General features: G+C 40.2%; 2 protein-coding genes across 12 annotated transcripts in view; one reads left to right on the top strand and one right to left on the bottom strand.

Moving 5' to 3' along the window:
• The window catches only part of SCLT1 (sodium channel and clathrin linker 1), a 213,080-nt gene extending 204,325 nt beyond the window's left edge, over nt 1-8,755 (top strand). For 2 of the 3 annotated variants that reach the window (XM_074396909.1, XM_074396910.1), the window contains one exon: nt 11-8,755. In XM_074396909.1, coding sequence (XP_074253010.1) covers nt 11-388 — 378 coding nt within the window. In that variant the 3' untranslated portion in view covers nt 389-8,755. The remainder of the gene's footprint in view (nt 1-10) is intronic. The other variant, XM_074396912.1, reaches the window with a different exon arrangement.
• JADE1 (jade family PHD finger 1) overlaps nt 8,238-25,169 on the bottom strand; it is a 67,278-nt gene continuing 50,346 nt past the window's right edge. For all 9 annotated transcript variants that reach the window (XM_039479116.2, XM_074396907.1, XM_010338350.3 and 6 more), the window contains 3 exons: nt 21,264-21,785; nt 15,449-15,566; nt 8,238-12,103 (listed from right to left, as the gene is read on the bottom strand). In XM_039479116.2, the coding sequence (XP_039335050.1) occupies nt 11,196-12,103; nt 15,449-15,566; nt 21,264-21,785 (1,548 nt within the window). In that variant the 3' untranslated portion in view covers nt 8,238-11,195. The remainder of the gene's footprint in view (nt 12,104-15,448; nt 15,567-21,263; nt 21,786-25,169) is intronic.

The raw sequence follows: 25,169 nt of genomic DNA on the forward strand, positions 1-25,169 counted from the left end.
TTTTTTCCAGACAGAGTCTCGCTCCATCGCCCAGGCTGGAGTGCAGAGAGGCATGATCTCGGCTCATTGCAACCTCCACCTCCCAGGTTCAGGATTCTCCTGCCTAGTAGCTGGGATTACAGGTGCTCGATGCCACACCCTGTTAATTTTCCTATTTTTAGTAGAGACAGGGTTTCACCGTGTTTGCAAGACTTGTCTTGAACTCCTGACCTCAGGTGGATCTGCCCATCTCAGCCTCCCAAAGTGCTGGGATTATAGGCATGAGCCACTGCCCCTGGCATCTCCATGTACTTTTTCATTTATATATTATTCAGATCTCTACTCAAATATCAGTTCCTCGGAGCCCTTCCCTAGCCTGGATAAGGTCACCTTGTTATATTGCTCTTAATAGTGTACCATAGTTTTCCTTCATAGCACTTATCAAAATTTGTAATTAATTTTGAAATATTTTCTTTAGTTTCATCTTCTCCCCAACAGAGTACAAGCTCTATAAGAGTAGGACCACATGTACTCTCATTCATTTTATCCCTAGCACCCAATATAGTCCCTGGCACATGGAGGGTATTCAATAACTGCTTTTTCAAAACTGAGTTTTTAAGGGCAGGACCTTAAGGAATGTCTTTATCTGTTGAATGAGTTCACAAAGATGAACTCACAAAGTCATTAAAGGAGACTAAATAGGAGCAATGAGAGGATCATAACAAAGAGATTCCAACATGATAAAATACTCAAGGAAGGCACATGGTTGCTAGTATCAAATACAATTATGAGACCAAATCATACCTATAGGGCAGTTAAATGGTAATCGGATTGGAAGCATGGATCTTTTCATTTCTTAAAGAATTTTTCATTTGATTCTTTAAATTCCTTCCCAGGTCATTCACAGACTTATTTCCATGTAGTAAGAGTTATGTTCACTTTCATATTTATAGAATATAGAATTTATTTTTAAAAAATTTTAGGGATGTTAGAATTGTGTCTGACAAAAGTATGAGACTGTAGAAGAAAGCACTTCAGAAACTAACACTCTAGCAAAGGAAACGTAAGTATTATATTATCCTTTTTCCAAAAAATCTAACTTTCCAGACTCATTTTTTCAAGGTAAAATCTCTGAACACAGATACTTTCTCCAAACTTTGGCCACAGGCAAGCACTCTTCACACCCTGGTAACGCGTCTTCACTTGCGTCTTCTTATGTAATGTTCTCCAAGAGAAGAATAGCCCTTCTGACCTCTGTTGAATTTGAACAGGCTTAAACTATGTTTAGCAACAGAACTAAATTTGGTGGGTTTTATCTTTCCAGAAATGTTTGTTAATAATTTCCAGCATAAAAATGTAGTGGAGTTTTTAACACTTCTCATATAGGTCAGTCTTCATTTATAAATGATACAAACAGTATCACTTATTCTGAAAACTGTGTTTTAGGAGACAGGAGAAATGAGTAGGAAAGAGAGATCAGAAATTATATGAATCCGAAACTGAGGACAGCGCAGCTAGTTCATTTTATTTATTCATGTTTCTTCATTGTTTCTCCCTGAAGAAGAAGGCAGATGTGATTACCTCTTCTTCCCTTTGTATATAAATATGCAAACTAGGGCAGGCAACAATCTTCTCATTTCTCCTCTGGTGTGAGAATTATAACTACCCCAAATATGGGAGAACATTAGCAACAATTCAGTCACTCGTTAAGTCAGCAAATATTGAACATTTCTTAGCTACACAGTCTTGCCAAACCAACTCTCAAACACATCAAGAAAGGATGAAAAACCATTTTAAACATTTTGTTGTAAATTCTGTTCTTTAGCCACAATGTCTTTTATCATTTTTCCAAAATAAATCTGTAATGAGCTTTTTTGCAAAAATTTTTATCAGAAATAATTAAATTTGTCTAGTTTATGTAAAATATACACATAAATGTATAGACAGAGAGATTGCAGTACCCTCAGGTTACAGATAAAAATCTGTCTCTTACCATCCCTTAAACTTTAGAAAAATATATGGCTTTGGGGACAATGTTAATAGTATTTATTTAAGGAAGAAAAATATGCTTAGATAATAAAAGTCATAGGACAAAAATTCATCTTAAAAGAAATTTTTTACAACACCCATACCCTCTAGCTCAAGAATTCACCACAAAACATTCACATGTGCCCCATGTTCTCATAGGTATCCCCCACGTGTGAGCTGTAAACCAATTCTTCTCTTTCACTCAGAAAGTATATTGGAGTGTAATCAACTGAGAATGACATAGGAGATAACTTTGATTCTGCCTTAGTTTATTTCTTTTCAGATATACGTTCTTAAAGTACAAGATTTTATTTTTAGTGACAAATTACTTTTGGTGTGCACAGCTGTTGAAATTCACTGAGGGCAGCTCAATTCCCCATGAGATGGCTCAATCCTCTTTCCAAGAGCTTTGACCATTAGAAAACTCTTCCTTACATTGAACCGAAAGGTGTCTCTTAGATCTAATTTGTCAGGATAAGTCTAAACCATCTTCCACATGGCAACATTTCAGCCTTTTGAAAATAATTATCCTATGCTTAGCAAACATTTCCATTTTCTCAGAGGAGACTTGATTTTGAATTCTTGTGCCAACCAGCCACTGGCCTCTGTATTTGCATATATTCTTCACTCATTCAGTCAAATATTCATTGAAGACCTCTTTTACACCAGGTATGCTTAAGATACATCAGTCTTATTACCAAAACAAAACATTATATTTAAGGTGTAAATTTCCTCATTCCAGACAGTGACTGAGAGGGGTGGAGAGAGGGTAAGTGATATTTGCCTTTGTGTAAGCAGACAACTTATTAGATCTCCAAAGAATACATATGGCTTCAAACTATGTACCCTTTCTCTTTTCCCCATCCCGAGAAGATTCTGAAACATACTGTCTTAGGAAATCATGCTTTGAGGGTCACTGTAGTTAGTGATTCAATCATATTAGCTTTTTTGGAGGGGAAGTTAAATCACACTGTTGGACAGATACTGAGCATGTTGTCAACTGAAATCCTCAGTCTCTTTCAAAGGTTTTGTTGCTAAGCCAAATCTTTGCCCAAATACAGGACTAGTTATTTATCCATACTAAGTTTAATTACATTATTATAACCTGCTGAGATCATTTTCGCTCTTAATTCTGTTACCTAGTTTGATAGCTCTAAAGATAGGATAGGGACCATGTCTGTTTTTATTTACTGCTATATTTCTTGTACCACAGACAATTTTTTATTTAAAATGAATGCTAGTCACACGTTTGGTAAACATGCTACCCATATTTTAATTCAAACCATTTAAAAGAAGAAGAGGACCAGACAGATAGAAATATAGACAGTCTCAGAGCATACCAACCACCAGCTCCCTTAATGGGTACCTGATCAGCACATGTCAGATGTGGCTATTCAACCTGTTTTTATTCTGGCCCATATTGCTACTTGTACACTGTCATAAGAACATCAAGAAAGATCCAGCCTTCTACCAAGCAAAAGTTCATTTATGCCATACTAGTCATATTTCCCAGATCTAATCTAGTAATCCTGTCCAAAAAGAAAAGCAAATTCGCCTTCTTAGTAGATCCATGTGGCATCCTAGTAATCACAGCATGTTCCTTTCATGTTTGTTACAACTCGTTATTCCTTTGATAAGGCATCATGGAAGTTTTCATTCTATGGCAGCACAGTCCTTTTTTCAATGAATGAAAAAGCTATCAGAGCATAATATAAAGTATAAGGAAATCTTTAATATTTAGATCTATGAAGATTAAAAGTGAGACTAGCATTTCCTTTTATTTAAACTACTCTATGGGATAAAAGAGAATGAGAGAAGTTATAAGCATATTTCTTCAAATAAAACAATTCATGGGAGACTTTCTATGGATTATGGTAAACATGCTTATCTGTATTAATAATGTCTGTTTGCTGAGCATGTATCATGTGCTATGCATCATGCTACCATTTTGTACTTATTAGTTCATAGTCCAACAGTCCTTCTAGGTAGGTGTTATCACTTCCTTTCCAAAGACATAGTAAAAGTTAAAGCATTTGCTCAGAGTCATATAGCTGGCAGGTGGCTGGATTTCAGACCAGATCTGGTCAACACCAGAATTGTACTATTGTGCAACATTCTATCTTTAGAGTTTGAGGAATGTGTATTTTTGACATCTCTCCCATTTGCTGACACTGATTCAAAAGTAACCTTTATAGATTCTCCAAGTGTCATGGGATGTAATTCATCTGGGTCAGGTGGCTTGAACTCACTGTAAACATCTAGATGCTCTCATATAAGTGCTTCACACATTCTAGACTTTAAGTGACCCTTACCATCTTACCAGTGTCCACTCTGTCCTTTCAGTTCAAGGATCAGCTTCTCGATGGAATATAAAGATGCAAAATAGGTTTTGGAATATTCTGCTTCCACTTTTTCATTCATCAACCTTAGAACAAGTCTGATCTGTGAGCCTCTTTTATTGTTTTAATTCTCTTTCTGACTGCCACTACCCAGAATGCTCTTTTGGTTTTCAGATTATGTATATATATCTAAAAACCTTGCTAGAAAAAGTATCTTCATATCTAGTGGGATTTGGTAACTTTTCCAAACCTAGGAAAGAAATTGGCCACAATCTAAATTAAGTAAAGTAACTTTAGTAGAAAAAATGGATCTAAGCAAAGTAAGTTATAATAATTAGCTTAATATCTCCTTTGAAAGTTTCCAGATTTCTTCAATGAGTGATGACAATTTCACCATTTAATCTACCCAAAAAGTTAAATTATGTTTAGTTATTGTAAAGTGATTGATACAATGTATAATTTCCTTTCAGAGTGTGATATTTTAAAGCCTGGCGTTTGAAAGGTATTTACTTGGAGTACTTGAGACTAGTGGAGGCAAAGATACCATCACAAGCATTTGATAGAAAAAAACGAAGCTCCAAGGATAAAACTGAATAAGGGCCAAAAATTGGTAGGAAAAAGGAGAAAAGCTCTCTTTGACACTGTTGCATGGGAAGGGAAACACCAGGGAAAAAGATTTGCTTCATAAAGAAATTGTTTTACACTGATCATAATCCCAAAGTTAGAACTATCACCCAGATTAGTGATTAAATAACCACACTAAAACATAATCATAAATGTAATTTTTAAAACTCATCCATATATAAGCCAAGTAGTAGTGAGAATATCAGGACACATTGGTGATATATTAGGAATGACAATACACATTATTTTTATCTTTGTTACTTAATTTGGCGTTGCTTATTCACTTGTAAAAATAACTGGATTTATTACACTTGATATCATAAAAATCCTGAATTGGATGTTTTACATAGCTTTAATTTAGTGTAAAGATATTAGTTCTCAACATCAAGAAACTATGTGATTTTAAATAATTCTTTAACTTTCCAAGCAGTGTTAGGACGTATAGAGAATTCAGTTATTCTTTTTATTCTTTGATAGCAGTGTTTTCTTTGATCACATATACATATATATATTTGATCTATAAATGTGTATGTATATATGTATGTTACATAAATGTGCATGTGACTAAATTAATTGCATTCTCCCTAGAAAAAGGCAGGAACTAATTGACCATAATCAGACTATCCTGATCATTATCTATTAGGTTATACTCAAAGCCTTTTAACCAGTGCATTAACATGTTTTAACCAAGTTTATTGGCTTTGCCTATAGGAATTCGTTTAACTGAAGTCTACATGTGTAGTCCTTAGTATACTGAGAAATGCTCGAACTATTTTGTGTGTAAAATTTTTTTTTTTTTCTGAGATGGAGTCTCGCTCTGTTGCCCAGGCTGGAGTGCAGCGACAAAATCTCAGCTCAGTGCAGCCTCTGCCTCCAGGGTTCAAGCGATTCTCCTGCCTCAGCCTCCTGAGTAGCTGGAATTACAGGCGCACGCCACCACGCCCAGCCAATTTTTGTGTTTTCAATAGAGACTGGGTTTCACCATGTTGGTCAGGCTGGCCTCAAACTCCTACCTCGTGATCCGCCTGCCTTGGCCTCCCAAAGTGCTGGGATTACAGGTGTGAGCCACCACACCCAGCCTTGTGTGAACTATTTTTATATTCTCAGAGGCAGTACTGCCTAAGAGTCTCAATACCAGATGGGATCGAATCCCAGATCTACTACCTACTGACCTTTGAGCAAATTACTTAATTTCTCTGTGCCTCAGTTTCCTCATCTGCATATTGGAGATAATAGTGTCTACTTCACATGTTATAAGGATTAAACTAATTTACATACATACCAGTGCCTGCCACTTGATAAACCTTTGTAATTATCTGCAAAAGTCAGCAGGTTCCCGCAAAGGCGATGTGAAATGGCAAAATCAGTTTTTATTTTTGAAGTTATCACTATGGAGATACTGTTGGCAAGGCTTCAGCCAGTTGCCGGAGAGATTAATTTCAGCAAGATTTGTGTCAAGGAAACCAGATTAAGAGGCTGCTGCAGTAATCCGGGCAAAAAAATGAAGAGGCCTGTATTATATAACAAACAGTAGTGGGATCAGAAGCAAAAAATATTAAGGCAATATTAAATATAATACACAGGCCTTCATCACTGTTTGGCTGTGAGAGTTGAAGAAGAATTCATAAAGGATTCCCAGGTTTTGGTCTAGGAGGACATTCTCTAAAACAGGATCTAGAAAAAGATTGAGTTCCAAAATCTCAAGCACCTGTATACATCCAAGAGGGCATGCCCAATAGGCAATCTATTCACACTCCAGAAAAGCTGAATTGCAGAGATACCAAACTGAGTAAGTACTACAGTTGAAGTCAAGGAAGTAGATAACATTGGATTTGCATTTATCCTCTTTTTCAATGACCAGGCAATCAAAGCCTACCTTAGGCTAGAAAACATCATCTAATGAAGTTCTGAACATTAAAGGGAAGTCATATTGAAGATTTCAACCTCGAAGTTAATTGTGAAGTTTGTTGCAGATGGCTAATGCTTCAAAGGTAGAAACTGTTTTCTCAGTGATTTGGGTGAAAACATGAACATGAGTCCCTGGTGCTACATTTCCCATCACAGATTGAACAACTGCCAATGATGGGCCCTTCTTTTGGCTCCTGAGGACTTAATTTCCCTAGGGAACTATTGTGGTTATTCAGCTTTAAGACCTTGTAGGAAGAATCAGTTATTTCTCTCTGGGGTCTTACTCAGAGCAAGCAGTATGTAAGTAAATAGTCACTAAGGAGAAACGAGAAATAAACAAGCTTTTAGCAAAATGTATGAACAATTGTTTAAAAAACTGGCCAAATCCTTACAAAAATTATAAATAGACTAAGACAGCTACCCTGTTTTGGATAATCAATGTAACCTACATGAGAATGCATAATTCACACCAGTTTTGCTGTTCCCAACATATAGAAAAAGGTGCATTTCACTTTATGCTAATTACTGCATGTAGTGGTTGTACAAAAGATTGTTTCAGGCAGGGAGAACTCAAAACCAGGAATGAGAACAAGAGTGCAGGCCCGTTCTGCTGGTGCTGCGATCTTGGCCAAGTCTTAGCGTGTAGAATGCAGATAATCTCTCTTTTTTGCCCCACTGTCCCAGAGTTGTGATCAAAAGAAAGCATTTAATGAAACTGTTCTTTGAAAAATTATTTTTAAAATTATTTTAAGGTTGTATTATAAATACGGGCTTCCCATCATTCAGGAATAATATTTTTCACCTCAGAAGGCTCATTAGTTAAAATAATATTGCAAATATCAGTGTCTTGTTCCTAATCATAAAAATAGCCTACCACTTACTAAATGCCTAATATATGCTTCTTTGAGGTGCTCAATGGACTTGCTTTAAACATCACAACTACTTCAGTATCTAAGATACTAAGCTGTTATCCTCTTTCTGGGAAACTGAGGCTTAAAACGGTTAAGTGACTTGGCCAATGTCATGTGAGTGGTAACTATAGTTAGCTTTTAAATCCAGTTCTCTCTGACCCTGAAGTCTATGCTGCTTCAACGATTCTATGTTTTCAGATCCAAAACTGTATTCCGGAAAGAAGTTCAGGTGGGCAAGACTAAAATCAAACCATTATTTTTCAGTCCAGCAGAGCTGAGCCAGAAAGCAGCCCAGTGAATCTGTGCTCTGCACGGTCTTGGTATGTTCTCCGCAGTTCTCATTCCTGATCTAAAGTGTGAGACAGTAAACAACTGACTGATTCAGGACTGCTAAGTCATATACACCTTTAAATATTTAGCAAAAGCAGATTTCAAAAGACACTTAAAATGTATTGCAAAATGTACAGCATTTATTCACATACAGACAAAAAGGCACAATTCTACTAAATAGTTCAACAAAAAAATACAGCTGTCCTCAACTAGTTTTATAAATACTTTCAAAAAGGGGGTAGAAATAAATACAGGATTGGGTCATGTAATATAAAATAGTCATCTCTACATATACTTTTATTTGATTTTTAACTCTTCATGCACCTTTTTTTTTTTTCAATTTTAGCTGAATGGACACCAAGCTAGGCACATAGTGAAAAATCCTCTGTACAAGGTTACAAATGTAATGACAAGTTTGTCCATTTCAAAATAAGATTTGTACACAACACATAAAACCCATCATTTAGATCTTGTGTTTATAACCTAACATGACATTCCAGGCAACTTTACAAAAGTTTAACTAGCCTACATTTTGACATAATACATTAATCATAATCAAAGATATTTCTTGGTCAGGATGCACAAGGAAAGATAAAGCTTAAAAAAAAAAAAAAAAAAGCAAATGGTTCCGTACTAATAGAATGCAAGTGGGTATTTGGGCTGGTTGCTGCTTATGGCCACCTCATACAGAGTTCCCAGCATGACATGAAACTAACTCACAAAGCTATCATTATACTGTCAGAGAAACCGTGCTCTATACCATTTGCATTTCAAAGCAGGAATAAAATGTGTGGGCTTTTTATTTTTGTGTGTTTTGTTTTTGTGTGGGGTTTTTTTTATATATTTTTTGTTTTTGTTTTTGTTTTTTGGTTCAGCATAACTTGGAACATTTGAAAGCTTTTCAACCTAAATGTGGGGAAAAAACAGGTAAGGCATTATTTTTGCACAAAACTAGCATTCCTAATAGTGCAAATGAATCTGATACCTCTTAAAATGGTGAGAGGTCATACACTTACTAGATTAATTTAGATTTTCTTTCTATGGCTTGACAAATTATCCCTCTATAAATTCTACTCTCACCCAGAGCTGTTGCTGTAGTCAAAAGATAACTGCAGATAAAGTCCAACCTTCTCCTGTATCCAGCAAAAGGTTTTTGCTCATATGCCAAAAAAAAAAAAGAAAAAAAAATTTAATTTTTAAATTATGCTACAAGCGAATATACAACTTGGATTCATAAGAACCTTCTATTATCTGTAGCAACAAGCTGATCTGGACAGCAGTCTTTCAAAATGAGCCCCGTAGCTCAAAAATAGTCAATCTAAAAACCTGTCATTCTTTCCCCTCCCCTGAATTAGCTACTAAAATGTATTTGAAAAGTTAAGACTTGGTTTGAAAATGTTCTACATACAATGGGGATGCATCAGATCTACTATTTGATCATCTGATAAAACTTGCATAGCAAGATGGAATTCAATAAGCCTTTTTTGTTGTTGACAATCATCTGGAAGACTTGAAAGTTAACTACAGAACTCAAAGCATTATTCATTAAGTATCATAATGTCCCTGCCATATGGAAACAGATGTATAAATGAATCAGGAATCTGAATATTGGTATTAACAAACTAAGGAGTAATTTTGGGGAAGTCGGGCTTGTTCCAAATGCCCATAATTCTAAATCTCATTGCTATTTAAACTTTCCTTCCTTAAGTTTGATTCACAACCACATTGAATTCCAAAAAAAAATTAACAGGACCTAAACACTATCCACTGTCTTAATACATATGCACTACAGTGAGCGCAAAAACAAAACATTGTACTCAAATTTAATGCTAAATTTATTATTGCTGATAACTTACTAGTTATTGCCATTTGCAATTAGAAAGTCCAAGTTACGAATTAGAGTTTAGAACTCTGACTACAGAAAACCTATTCAAGGGTACACTTCAATCTCTTTCCTATATAACCTTGGTCAATAGTAAGAGCTTATCGCAACTTATTGCCTTTCTATTGTTTTTAAAATATAACCTATTTCGCTTTTCTCTTTTTTTTTTTTTTGTTTTTTGTTTTTTGTTTTTTTTTTTCCTTTTCCTTAAGGAATCCGTTCATGTTGGAAGCCCGGATTCCCCGACATATGCACTAGTGGTTGGCTCTGGGAAGTAAGAGTCACCAGAGTCTGGAAGTTCTTCACTTGAACTTGAGTAGCCATTATACTAGTGGAAGCCAGATGGCCAGGTATTGGCAATGGCCAGGGAAATCCCAAGCTGGCTCAACAGCCAGTGGTTAGGGAAGAGGAAGGTCAAGTGGACTGATAAAAATTGTACTTCAACTGCCCTTATTCATAGATACAACTTTCCTAACAGTCTCACTCTCTACCAGTCTCATATCCACAACCTACTCACAGGCTTCAAGCAGCAGGACCTTGCTACATTTACCCTAAATCTCCACATTGCAGCAGCTCCACCCTGTCCCCTCAGCTCCTCCAATAATGACCTTTTTTAAAACTCTCTTCCCTGACTGCTATATTTACACATAAATTCCCTAGTGTTACTGAAGCTTCAGAGCTGCTTCCTGTGTACTATAATGTAACAAAAATAGCCTTGATGGCCAAATATAAATATGATTTCAAGATCTACCACAGTCCTAGAAAATAAGCTTTATGGGCTGTGAATGGTACCATGAAGGTTTCTCAAGAACCATTCTGGTTCCCTGTATTCAGGTAACCACAAGTTTGTGCTTTGGGAAGAATGCAGAGGGCTATAAAAATTCAGGAGGCTTAGTTAAGCCTTGCCCTCTTTACAATTTATTTCATGCTTATTTTAGTGTTTAGTTCGGGTTCTAGTCTTAGCAGTGTCTTACAGTTACAATCTACTCTTCTGTTTCCTCAACAAGTTGCAAATAACACAAACTTCTCACAAAAATGATTTAAAAATGACTCTGGAAAAAAAAATTTAATCTGAATTGCAAGTAAATGTTTGTGTAGCTCAGGACTAATGGGTTTCTGCTTCTCCCCCATCAGAGCTCTCCTCTAGCACACCCAATGACGAGCCCAAAGGGCTTCCACATCATCTCTGTTGCATCAAGAAGCCAAGATGCTTCTCCTGATAATGTCTGTCCTCCTGCTGATAGTGCTGCTGGTGTGTATACATTTCTTTTCTGATGCCTCACTCTCTGAGTCACTCATTTCCACATCAGGGACATACCCGTCATTCTCATTGTCAGATTTTAATTTGCTTTTTGCCCTTTCCTTGGCTGGAACTCGGCCTAAGCCCAAATACGGGTAGTCTGAGTGCTGGTGGCAGGCCCCTTCGTGGGCCTCTCCCTGCTGCTGCCGTTCCCCCTTCTTTGGAATCCGGAATCCTCCCCAGTTTTTCACTGGGCTGGCAGGTGTTGTAGGCACTTTGACTGTGGTCTGATTATAGTTTACTTTGATTAGGGAGCCATTGCACTTGGGCACGATCTCCTTCCTTGTGCCAGGTGCTGACTGCCCCACTCCAGGGGAGGTGGCAGCTCTTGTGTTGTCCAGATGCCTCTGGGACACATCTGTGGACCTGAGAGGCTTGTGACTCTGTTTAAAAGATTTGTCCTTTAAGTCTCCTTTAATGAGATCACAATGAAAACGATTGTCTCTTCTTTTCCCATGGTCTGGCATCACCACACCATTTTTCTGTTGTGCTGATATGAGACGTGCTTCTGCAAAGGTCTTTTCCAAACCCAGAAGGTTTTCTGGGACCACCATCCCCTCCCTTCTACCACACAGGTCTGGCTGCTTCAGCAGGGTTTTGCCTTCACTTCCAGTGCTGTTCTGCAAAGGATCTCGCTTATGGGGCTTTTTCAGCGAATGAACCAAGGAAGTACCCATTTGTTTTCTGAAGAACGCAGAATGCCACTTCAGGTCCTCTATCTTGGGAGCATCAGGACCCACAGAAGGACTGTTAAACAAAAGCATGTTTTCCAGTGAGGAGGAGGAGCAGGAAGAAGGCACACCTAGGAACATAGAACCACAAGTAAACAAAAATTACAGCAGAAGCAAATCCAAAAGAATAAGCTTCTAGATAGAACCTTAGTGTGGCCCAATTTATGTGAACGCCCCACCCAACAATACAATATTTATACTACCAAGTTTGTACAAATGTGGTTTTTATAGTAAAGATATGACCTGCCTTGAGAATCCGCATTTCATCTGAAGATTCAATATGCCCCATTTTCCAAAACAGCTGAAGCTCACATAATTTTTCATAAAACTGTTCCTCTTCAAATAATACATGTTCCTCCAAACAAAATAACTGTTCTGATTTTCAAAGGGGACTCCATGCAGAACCCATCAGGTGCCTGACGGCTGCCTCTGCCCCTGCCTGGTTACAGAACAGCCGCTGCGCCACACTCCTCCGCTGGCCAGTCTTCTGTCTCCCAGTGAGACTGAGAGTATCCGAAAGGCAAGGACTGGGGCTTCTACGTTTCTCTAAAATGTCTATACCCTCAACAGGGTTACTTTGAGGATAACTACATGTAACCATGTGAAATGAATAAAGGAAATGTTTAAAATAATTACTAAGTGTTCCAAAAAATACTATTATTTTGTGCAAAATACATTGGTGGGATTCAACTGAACTGTCCTTCAACTTGAAGTAAGTTAAATTGATGTTTTTAAATTTTTTATGCAAATCTCAGTAAGACTAAATTTCCATAGCATTACCTAGTAAAAGTTCACATTTCATGAAATAATATTAATCCTCATCATTTGGTAATGCACTCTGACATTTTCTATTATACTTTGTTTTTAATGCTTGTCATGACCCACTGAATTCATCTCACAACCCACTAATGAGTTGTTAGCCCAGTGGGCGAATTCACAGCACAGTGGAGATCATCATAAAGACCATGGTTCTGCAGCAGCCTCAAGATCATCTCGAAAGAGCAAGTCTCATATTTTCTGTCTCCCCGTAAGATATGCACCACCAAGAAAACAAGGCTCAGCCCCCAGGGTATGAGACAGGAGGCCATGAGAACCTAGCGCTCACCGGACACAAACACTGCAAGCAAATGAAACACAGCTAGCGACTCAGAACACAGAGCTGTCATGACCACAGGAGGAGGTATTTTACAACCTGCTGGTTTGGAAATGCCTGCTTTCTCAACAATCAATCATTTGAATCAACCTTCACATCACACTGAATATATTTCTTTTACTCCATCACCTGCCATGGGAAACGAGAATGGTAAGAAGAGGCTAACATTTCCTGAACTCTGATTTCTATCTACTTGACTGTAACCCATGTCTCTAAAGAGCCTCCAACTCATGACCCTCCCCTCATATGCACTGTTTCCACTGAGGACACTCTCACTCAGCCAAATGACCCTACCCACTCAGAATCACACAGTTTAAACCGTGGACCCTAAATGACACATAAATCACGACCATCTGCTCTACTGCAGGCAGGAGACAGCCTTTAGGCATGAATAAGAACACAACTGAAGCCTTGGTCTGGAAAAAGAAAAAAAAATCACCCTGAAGAGTTTCGAGAGCTTACTCAGCAGCAACCTCCAGGAAGATGAATGTTTTCAACTGATCATACCTATGGTTCTCATCTCAGAATGAAAGGAGGATTTGTTTTCCTTTTCTGAAACAGTAGTAAGATAGTAAGACTTCTGAATGCACATCTACATTACCACTATGTTACCACAAAACAACTCCCAAACTTACTATCATTCGCTCACCCAGTAAAAACCTCAGCCATGAAATACAAAAACCTGCCTGCAATATCCATGAGAAATAACTTGAATGAAATCAGATGAAAATGCTCTTTATGGCTTATTTTTACAGGTCATCACTCATTACATAATGACTTAAGAGTTGCAGAAAGCCCTCCAATGGCACAACAGGGCTCCACAGACACAACTTGCGTTAGTGATCCCAGCTCAGCATTTGCTGGCTATAGGCCGGTGATCTGCACCAGCTAGCCTTCCAAGGGCATTAAACAGATCTCATTTATTTGTCTTCAAGTAGGAATCATGAAGAGAGAGTTCACTTTAGAGACTCTGAATCAAACTACTTTTACACATGACACCCTACTTAGAAAATTTATTTTTAAAATCTTAACAAACTCCAAGTTGCATCTAATGAAAAACACTTGATTCATCTGGAAAATACTTAATCTTGGGAAGAAAATTGGCTAGGATATAAATAAGTTACTGCATTCAAACCATGTAACACTTCAAGAACATCATGTAAACCTCTCTAAACATTTGTTCAGCTGACCCAGCTCCCTCTAGTTGCACATAATTGGTAAGATAAACCAGAATTTGGACTTAACGCAACAGGTTATAACAACTTACTTCTTGTCTCTATATGCTGTATAATCTAGACAGAGTGACAGAAAGCTACAAATGCACAAAAACAAGAGTGTATCAACTATGATTGCACAACGCAAGCACCAAGAATGGTACTGCTGTAACTTTAAAGGGTAGTCCAAGGCAGGAGAGAGGTTCACTGTCTTCCAATGAAGTCCAGTTGAAGAGCTACCTGCCTGATCCACACTCAACAGCTCTCCTTCACTGAAATCCTTATACTGCCTACTTGTGGGGGCTTATGATCACAGAATGCAGTGCTAAAACACCCTTAAGAGGTCTTGATTCTAGAATAAACTTTAAGATCAATACAGAGGTTAAACAACCTGCCCAACCTGGTCTTTGCCCTTGATCTCCAAGTAACTGATGTATTCTCTAGAGCAGAGAAAGTATATACCCTAGTTTTCTTTTTATGTTTGTCTAGCCCAGGGCAATATAAAATAGAAGACAATAAATTTTGGTGCTCAATCTCAGAAATATTCAACAATCCATTTACACCAAAAAAATCTGTGAACATTATATAAAAATGGACTGTGTCGTTAAGTACAGTCTTTAGATATATTTACAATATTTACCATGTTACAGATAGAGCCCAAGGCTGAACATAAACCTGTTAGGTATCCCCATTATATGTTTGCCAAGTACTATGTAACATATAAATCACTGTTTCATTTCAGTCAATTCCAAGAGGTAGCTTGAGAGATCCCCATTTTGCACATGAAGAAACTGGGGAGACTCAAAAACTTGGGTCTGTTTGATCAGTAAGCAGAGAACATAGGATTCTACCCATATTTATAGAGGGCAAATTCACAGCTTTTTCCCTTAACCATGATGCCTCAAATTAAAGACCTCCTTTAAATACGAACATGTATGCTTCTTAAATTCTTCTGTAAGAAAATTAAGAAATTATTATTTCTTCCTCAACAGTGTTAAAGTTTACAAACCCCTGCCCTATACTTTCACCTACCAGGGCTTAATGCATACCTGAAACTCTTTCTTGCTCCAAGAGCTTAGTGTAAAGATTGAATATCTGTTCCTGGACTTTGCACACGGACCGTTTAATCTTTTCCCTGCGGGTCACCATGTAAGTGAGGTTCCGAACCTAGAATGTAGAGAATAAAGATTCTAAGTAAGCAATACAGTATGTAACAGTACTTTGGTGCTTTTTAAATTTCTTTGCCTACGAGAAATTACTCCTACTAGGGCCTTGACAGATATTTGAAATCAATATGTAATTTGAACATTTTATCCAATCTCTAACCTCCTTTTGGGCAGATAAGGATTCCACACATACCCCTTAACATAGGCAGCAGCAACACTGAAGAGGGTTAGGGACACGGGAGTGGGAGGGACACCTACAGAACTCATACAGAAGTCCTGCCTCCACCACACCTAACCCGTCCCGGCATAGAGGCAAGTCAAAACGTGCGACCTCTTGGACTTTGCTTATTAATGCATCAGTATCTTCTGTCACTTGGATGGCCAACGGCTTTAGAGCAGTTCAGAAGCCGCTTCTGCACTTCGAGTATCTTCTGAAGGCTGAACTAGGTAAACATGGAGCCAAGGGTCATCAGAGTAGAGCCCCCTGCCCCAGAACCACTGGAAGACCAAATGGTTACCAAGAATCCTAGTAAATGTCTTTGTCAACTGCACACTGAACTCACTGAAATGCCTGGAGCTAGCAGGTAGCTTATGTGTTGCTATGAGGTGTGCGAATGCCTAGGAAACTTCCAACTTTGCCAGTGATTTGCTGGTTGGACATCTCCAGTCCAGTAGTTCTCTGTATCATCACTTGACAAACTGGTATTTCCCCTCTCCTGATTTGTTTTTAACTGAAAAGACCCAGTACTAAGAGTTGGCTCTACTTCGTATCTGATGTGCGACTGCTCTGGATCACGTCACCCTAACCCATGCTCAGTAACCAATGTTTAGATTTGTTCCCCACCTGTCATCACTTAATACACAAAATTTAAAGAATTTGTCCCTAAACTCCCTTAATCCTTCAGTCCTAAAATCTTCTACTGGTCAATCTGACTAGATTACATGGGCCCGAAAACACAGATGTCAGACACAGCACGACAAATACACAATTAAACCCTTCTTCGGGAATATATGGACAAGACCTCCTAAGTCATCTCAGTGGCAGGAGTGAAAAGCAACCACGTTTCCCATTAGCTCCTACAGGCATGCCTTCACTTCCCTAAAAAATCCCATTATCAGCAAACTCTTCCCCTGCCACCTTTATAGGTTTTTTTCCCCATAAACTCAACAAACTAGTATCACCCTACTTTAAGTGGAAAAAGTCCAAAGGTCACCAACCTTTTCTTTTGGCAGTGAGGACAGCAACAAGCATCAACAGACCTTGTGAAGACGCACAAGACTTTGTACCCTGGTGTAAAGCGTCAGTGTAGACTAAACCCTAACAATTGCAGTTGTGCTCAAGGCAGTCTCATTTGCAAGAGGATATGAAGCATTAAGAGAGACAGAATACAGCCTTTCACATTTGCATGGCAGTAAAAATCTCCTGGCCTAAAAAGGAAAATGCCAAGTCAGGCTTCTCCCCCTAATCGATTCACTTTCAGGATCTTCCCATCTTTATTTTGTTATCAATCCCTTATAGTACTATTTCCTGTCTTAAATTATTTTAAAATTAAAGAATTGAGAATAAAAACACTCCCTGTCTGATGGTAAATATTACATGGGTGTCAATCAGCCTAGGTAAGGTAGTCTCTGCCCTTCTCTGACAGCTGCACACCCTCACACCAAGCGGTAGGTGTCCTTTATACAGATTCTGACCAACTTGGGAATGGAAGTGGCTAACAGACTACTGTCTTTGATACTGTGGTTCTACTGAGGGGAGATTAAGAGTGAAGCTCAAGAATGAGGGATCAGACCTAGATCCATAGTAGATTCAAAACTTCTAGGAGACAGAACTGTTTTTGCATTAACAAGGAATCTGACTACTGTAAATAAAAAATGGAAACAAATTCTGACATCTTAAGAGCAGACAGGTTGCTCTCATATTCAAATCAGATGTGTAATACAGATACTTGCATCTCCCATACTTGAAATTATCCTTGAAAATAGAAAAGAAGGAAGCCAGGGAATTTTAACTTTGTATATTATTCAAATTTAATTTTGGTAGCTTTGACCACACTATGGCTGCTAAGTAGAAAAATCCCACTCCTATTCCTCATGATCTGATGGGAAATATCTAATGTAAACCCAAAACACAAAGACCATGATTGTCAATCAGAACAAATCAGCCCCCGACTAACTAGACTAACTACACTTTTTAGTAGTGAGGACTCTAACTAAACCTGACTCTCTCTTATGCATAAAGCTCCCTACGAACAACTCTCAGCCACCTCCACCTGCAGAGCTGGACTGATGCTCTCCCATCCTCAAAACACATCCAGCTTGTCCCTTCCCGCACCAGCTCCACTATGCTCCCTCCCCTGCTTTATCTTCTCCCAACTGTCCTCAAGGAGGTATCTGAAAAAAACACTTAAACCATCTCCAGGTGCACTCTCACACCACCTTAAACCTGATCATCATTTTCCCCTAAAGCAGTGTTCCCAAACAGAAATGTGGGTACCCACAAAACAGAATCACCCTTTGGAGCTGGGGTCCATGAATTTGCATTCCTAAGTTTCCGGATCAGGGAAACACCCTAAAGACCACTGCTCTTAAGAAATCAAAAAGTGGTTTCAGTGTTTTCTTGAATCCAAAACTGTTTGCAACACTGAAGTTGAACATGCCTTTTGTTCAGGGGACGCTGTAGCCTCTACCCAGTTTTCAAAGGTGACCGTTCCACTGAGCAACTAGACGACTGTCCCCCAGGACTTGACCACTTTCTGTAACACTAGCCAGAGTGGAGGTAGCACGTCTTTTAAGTCCTCATTTGCTGAACTCAGGTTTACTGCATCTTGTAGGGAAAAGCAATGAGTGAGACAGCAGCCTTGGGAATTTGACATGGCTACCCACATCAGCAACTGTGTCTTCTTAAAGTTGTGGACTCCCAAGCCCTCCTGAAATCTATTCCTGTCACCTAACTTCCAGATCCAGAACTGGTGCCCACTGTGCAATGCCTTGAGGTGTGTGTTTGCAGGAAAGAGTAGTCACCATAATCACTCAGTTGTCTCAGTTTTCTAATGATGGCTACTCATTTGTCAGTCTCGGAATGATCATATGCCTTGATTGTAGTCACATGTATTAAATGATTTTTGAGGATCTGCTATAAACTGATATTGTGTGAAATAAACAGAAAACTAACTTACTTGAGAAAAAAGTTGGTAGTAATTTTTTTTATTGTCACCCCTGCCCTGATACACTTACTGTTTATAATTACAAATAACTGTGCAACTCTCTGAGCATGGCAAAGATTTCAATTTTTTAATGCCTCCGCCAACACAAGCATCATGGCAAATTTGGGCTAGCACATTTTTTTTTTCTCATTACAATTAGCCAGTTTCAAACTGAGTCTAAGGATAGGTGCAGTGGCTCCTGCCTGTAATCCCAACACTCTGGGAAGCCAAGGCAGGTGGATCACTTGAGGTCAGGAGTTCAAGACCAGCCTGACCAACATGGTGAAACCCTGTATTTACTAAAAATACAAAAATTAGCCAGGCTTGGTGGCATACACCTGTAGTCCCAGCTACTCATGAAGCTGAGGCAGGAGAATCACCTGAACCCGAGAGGCGGAGGCTGCAATGAGCAGAGATCACCACTGCACTCCAGCCTGGGCAACAAAGCAGAACTCCATCTCAAAAAAATAAACTGAATCCAAATTCCCTAAAGTTCCTTAGGCTTTTTAATTAAGTGAACGTAAGTAATGCCACACACACACACATACAAATCCTGATTTATTCCCTGTTTCTCATACATCATTGGCATTGTTCTACTTAAACAGTGACAGTGATGACTCCAAAAAAAAGTTTAGATTTATAAGTGCATGTTAATCTGAGTAACTTAAGTACAGAAAAGAGTTAGTACACCACAAGCATTTTCTACACTTTTATTTTGTGGTGATTGTGAGACAAACACAGTCCAAACAAAAGACTTCTTGTCCTCCCCTCCCAACATCTATCTGACTCCATAGCTCATGCACCCCATTACAGCAGGTGTCGGGCTGGCAAAAAGGCTTCTCACCAGGATTCCAGTTTATCCTTCTCAATCTTTTTCTCATCTCTTAACAAAAATGCCACACATACATGTGTTTGTGAGAGGCAAAGTCTTACTTACACTCACCACCAGGGGGCGTATGGGGGCACAAAAGCCTCACAAACCTGCTCCAGGCTCCTGCCTCCTCCAGGGCTCGAATCTGCGGCCTTCCCAGGAATCCTAACCTGGTCTGGGAAGGGACATCACAAATACGCTGCCACTCGGTCACGTACTGAAAGGAGCTCTAATGCTCACTTTAAGACTTTCACGTCTACATCATCTCTTAACAGGGCCATGCAAGTCTCCAGGAGATCGGGCTTTTTTGGTCCAGTACTTTCTGAGCCTATCCCTGTTCTTTGCCCGCACTCCCATTTCAAATCATCTATGAGTCAGAGACTCTCCCAGGCAGGTTAATCACTCCCCACTAATAAGTGAGCAGCTTGGGGGAGATGTGTTAACTGTTTCAGGCCACTTGGGTACCTTTCAGTGCAGGCTGCTTCAGGCCAGAAACCCTTGCTCCTATCTCTTTCACACTAATGAATTTAATCAGTAGCCAGCAGCCAGGAGAGTTGATGTGGAAGAAACTCTAAGAGCATCCCCAATTAGCAAGCCCTAGCCAGAGACTACCTACAGGGAACAGGAGACCCAGAGGGAAGGCAGCCCACTCATTACTCCTGTAGCAGGAAGGGAAGTCCAACCGGGACTCCAGAGGTGATGGAAAGTGGGGGAGGCACAAAAGCAGCAAAGAGCAGAAGGAAGTGCCAGCAGCTGAGGCTGAGCAGCCAACAGCCACGACATTCCTCAATCTCAGTGTGACATCACATCTGTAGCGTGCTGAGCATGACTGGGGCTCCTCAGACAGATCTGACACTCCTGTGTGCCAGGAATCCCACCCACACTCACACACAGACACAACAGAGACATGGATGGACACGGGACACATACACACTTGCACATAAACACACACTCACAACCTCAGTGATGACCTAGCACCTCACTGCCAGGATTATCTTCTGTAACAGATATGCACGTGTACATACAGCTCATGCACACACATCAGCACCCACTGTCTGCTTTGCTCTGTGACAGTACTGGGAATGCCCCTATGAATGACCCAAATAACAAAGCAGGGGCCAGTGAGCAGCCGTGCTTAGCTCTCCTTCTTAAGCCCAACACCGGCACCTAGAGTTTCCCTGGAATGAACAAGAAATTTTCCTATCTCTGGCCCCCTCCATTATAAATTAAATCCGTTGTGGTTTTCTAAATCAGTCTGTAAACAATCATGAGTCAACTCCTTGGGTCATTTTCCTGGGGCTCAGTTCACTCTAGATCTAGAATGAAAGAGTAGGGGTAGGGAAGACATACCCCCTTTGACCTTACAAAACAGTAAAGATTAATGGGAAAGTGTTTTAAAAAAAGAAAATCACAAAGAAGCTCCCCACTCAGTGGCAGTTTTGCACATATGTACAGTGAGTTTACCAGCCCATAAATATTTTTAACCAACACAACCTCATGCTGTGGTGTGTACAAGGGTCTGAGAGTATATGACTGGCTATCATTTCTTGCTCTGGACGAGCGTTTGCCTCTTTGCATCTTCTTCTCTAAGTCACTATAAGGTGTCAGTGTCAATCATTACCCTCTCCAGGTCCTGCCGCAGATGCGTGAACAGCTGCAGCCTCCTAAACAAGACATCCTGCTCCCGCTTGGCTAGATTGTCCTCTTCGTCTTTCTTTGGGGTAATCAGGGGCTTGTTGAAGTTGACCTTCCTCTTCAGCTTCCAGTACTGGTACAGGAAATCCACTACTTCCTCGGGCAGCCGCAGAGCCCTGGCAACATCCAGCAAGTTGACAAAGGTGTAGAACTCATCCTCCAGCTGCTGCAGCTTCTGCTTACGGACACTCACCCGGTGAGCCTCTTCCCGGTTTTGCTCAAGGCTGGCAAAGGGCTCCAGGGGATTACGGGGGGAACACTCAGGGGCCCCATTCTCCTGTGCAGCCCCCTTGCCAAGACTCTCCTCGGGTTTCCTGTGTGAGCTGTGCTTTGGGCAATACGACTTGAACTTGACTTCATCATTCTCTGCTAAGATGGTCTTCATCTCCAGGCCCCGTTCAAAAGCACAGGTCACATGGAAGGCCGTGCGGCAGTTCTTCACAGAGCACTGGTAAGAACACACAAAGAACATAGAATAGACCATTATAGAGCAACTATGGCAGAAGGCCCGAAGTGCTAGGCACCCCATGTACACAGGCACAGAAAAGAGCCATGCTTCAAGCATGTGCTGTGACAGGAAGTTGTACATGGATTAACCCTGGATGATCATGTCATGTTTTTAAAAGGAAAGGCGTGGGAATTTTTTGTAGAGACTGGGTCTCCCTATGTTGCCCAGGCTGGTCTCCCAACTCTTGGGCAAAAGAGATCCACCTGTCTCGGCCTCCCAAAGTGCTGGGATTACAGGCGTGAGGCACCACACCCAGCCGAGTCTTCAAATTTAAGGGCACTCTTCAGATAAAAGGTTTTAATCAACCAGAACCTAACTTCCCCGGAAAAGAAACTGCATCCAAATCCCATCTTGAAGCAGCCATGAATATACAAATGACATGTGTAGAGGAAGGAAGTGTGGCACTAGGATCATATTCAAAAGAATCTGTACTCAATATGCAAAGTCCACTTTCAGGCATTAACTTGAGTTTTACAGATTTGAGCTCTTCTGATGTAAACTTGAGTTAAGAATCTCCCTGGGAAGAATGACTACAACTCATAGTTTGAACATAAATCCTCATTCTGACTTCCCAGCCAAGAGTCCCAACACAAGTGAGAAAATAAACAGTGCACTTCCTTAAAGGAGCACCAAGGGAAACCGAATAAAAACCCCAAAAGTAGGAGACAAGAGGAATCCAGCACAGGGTAAGTGGGAAAAGGTCTTCACATTTGTGAAGAAGCTTCACCAGATGCACAGAGGACTCGTAAGCCCTGAGATCTGTGCACACTTCTCCTGGCCACTGAAGAGAGGCAGTAGAACTGTGAGACCTTCCCATGGGTCACAGGGAGATCAACCTAGAGACAACCTATGCAGACCACCTCCCCTCTCACTGCCTAATCAGGGCCACAGTTTCGTGCCTTTGATCCAGACAGCAAGCCTCTGGCCTAGCAGGAACAAAGTGATTAACTCCTCCCTAACTGATCTTGCAGAGCAAATCCCTAGAAGGTGGTTCCCCACAGTGACTGAAGCCAGTCCCTTAAAAGCAGTACTGCATTGTGTGAGTCCAAGTGATCCCAAGGGCATGCCAGGGCTGTATGAAGTTGTAGAATCCAGTGGCGCCAAGCCAACTGAGAAGTTTAATTAAACTCATTCAACAGATTCTGAATCACATCACCATAGACAGCAGAGGGTAGAACTGAGGCTTTTTCCCCTAAACTCTTCAGTACTTAGGAGACTCACTGCCAGCCAGGCTTTCTTCTGTTACCATGAGGTCTCTTTTATTAAGAAGAGAAAATCCAGCTCCCTTCACCATTCCACCCTTACAAACAACTAACCACAGAGACTGACATAAATCTGTATGTTCTCTATAAATAACCTCAATTCCAAGAAATGTGTGAAACCAGCTTTGGTGGCAGGAACACACACACACACACACACACACACACACACACACACACAAAACCTGGCCACTGTCGTAAGTAGATAAAGTGTCGTCCCTTGTAGCACACAGCCAAGTGGGAAGTAAAGTGGCAACAGATGATTGAGACACTATCTGTTTGGCTTAAACTACACTTAACCCAAGTGCTCTAACCCTAAAGAGAAATGAACTGCAGCAGAATATTTATACAGGACTTTGTAAAAACACCAAATGGCCTTCCTCTGGGTTTTCCCATTCAGGTTGACTCAGCAAACAGATGTTACAGAAACGTAATCCAGAGCCTTCACAGCTGCAGACATTTCAGAGAGGAATTCTTTTAATAAAATCAATCCACTCTGTGAAGATATGAAAAATTGTCAGCCTTCTTTGGCCTCTTCTTAAGATTAATGTTCTGGGAAAAAGAGGTCAATGGCAACAAAAAAAAGTCATTATGTCGTCTCTCTTCAAAAGGGAAACAAAGATCCCATTCGCCTACCTCTTTTAAACAATAATTATGGACAGGGATTGGCATACTCAGGAAAGGGCATAAATTCTACACTCAGAACACTGGGGAGCATGGTCTGCTGCAGCCTGTTTCCTTCCAGTGCACACATGCATATGCAAACTCACACACATATACTCACACATACAGACGCATACTCCCCTGCATATTCACACAAATACACATACATACTCGCAAACTCAAAGGCATACTCACATGCACTCACACGCATACTCACGTACACGCATAGTCACGCATACATTCACACACCTAATTAAATATGCATACATGTGTACTCACATGCATAACCACACAAATAGAAGTACATACATGCAGACTCACACATACACGTGCATAATCACATGCATACTCATCCACACACACACGCTCACACGCATACTCACACACACACACAAGTATATCGGCTCTCCCCCTTTTTCTCTTCCGGCTCCACTCTCCTTCCCCGATCCCACTCTTGGGCAGAGGTGTTTGTCATGTATTCAAATGCCAAAAATATATCCACTATTTCCAAGGTCCCCAGCCAAATCCCACCAGCTGTCTCATGACCCACCCTCCAAATATTTCCCTTATACTTTGGATTCTTGAACACCAGTCGAAGTGATAAAGAAGAAAATAGAACCTCTGGGCTTGTTAAAAAATGAAAAAATTTTAAGACTGCCTTACTGAAAGAAGTATTTATCAGCCAAAATACAAACTGACTTTGCCAAATGAGGTCATTTCTTTAAAACCCATAGCTGACAGTATGACTACGCTCTTGGAGCTTATGTCTGTGCTGAGCTGCTGTTTTTTTCTGCTTTCAGAGAGAAGCCATTCCAAAACAGTGCCTCTGCTCCCAGAATTCAATGAGGAAACCAAAGAAGAGCCTGGGGCCTGTGCTGGTACATCCCAAAAGATCCAAACTTAACCTGAAGGGCCCCCATCAGCCACACACAGCATTGCAGGCCCCTCTAATCCTGTCTTGATGTCAATCAATAACATGAGGCCTAGAAATGAACTTCTCAGGTCAAGTTTTAGAGCACATGAAAAACAGTATGCCATCTATATTCCCTCCTTAATTTCCCTATCTCATGACAGCCCATACTCGTCTGCACATGGACATGTAAAAGCAGACAGGCAACACGTTTACACACAGGTTTGCAAGTGCTCTTTCATACACACACTCATGCACGCAGTGCCATAAAGAATCAGATCTCCAGATTATGTCTCAATCAGATGCCAGCATACACAGGAGCACCTCATGGACACCCCTCTACCCAGGTGTTCAAAGAGTCTCTGTTTTTCCAAATGCAAATTCATCAGCATGTCCCCTTGATTACTAACAGGTGTGTGCACACTGTGGAAACCTGCAGTCTCAGAAGGCAGCCACAGAGGTGGGCCAGCATCTGCAGCTATACTCGGTGAC

This window comes from Saimiri boliviensis, chromosome 3 (genome assembly GCF_048565385.1).
Source record: "Saimiri boliviensis isolate mSaiBol1 chromosome 3, mSaiBol1.pri, whole genome shotgun sequence".
Taxonomy (NCBI): domain Eukaryota; kingdom Metazoa; phylum Chordata; class Mammalia; order Primates; family Cebidae; genus Saimiri; species Saimiri boliviensis.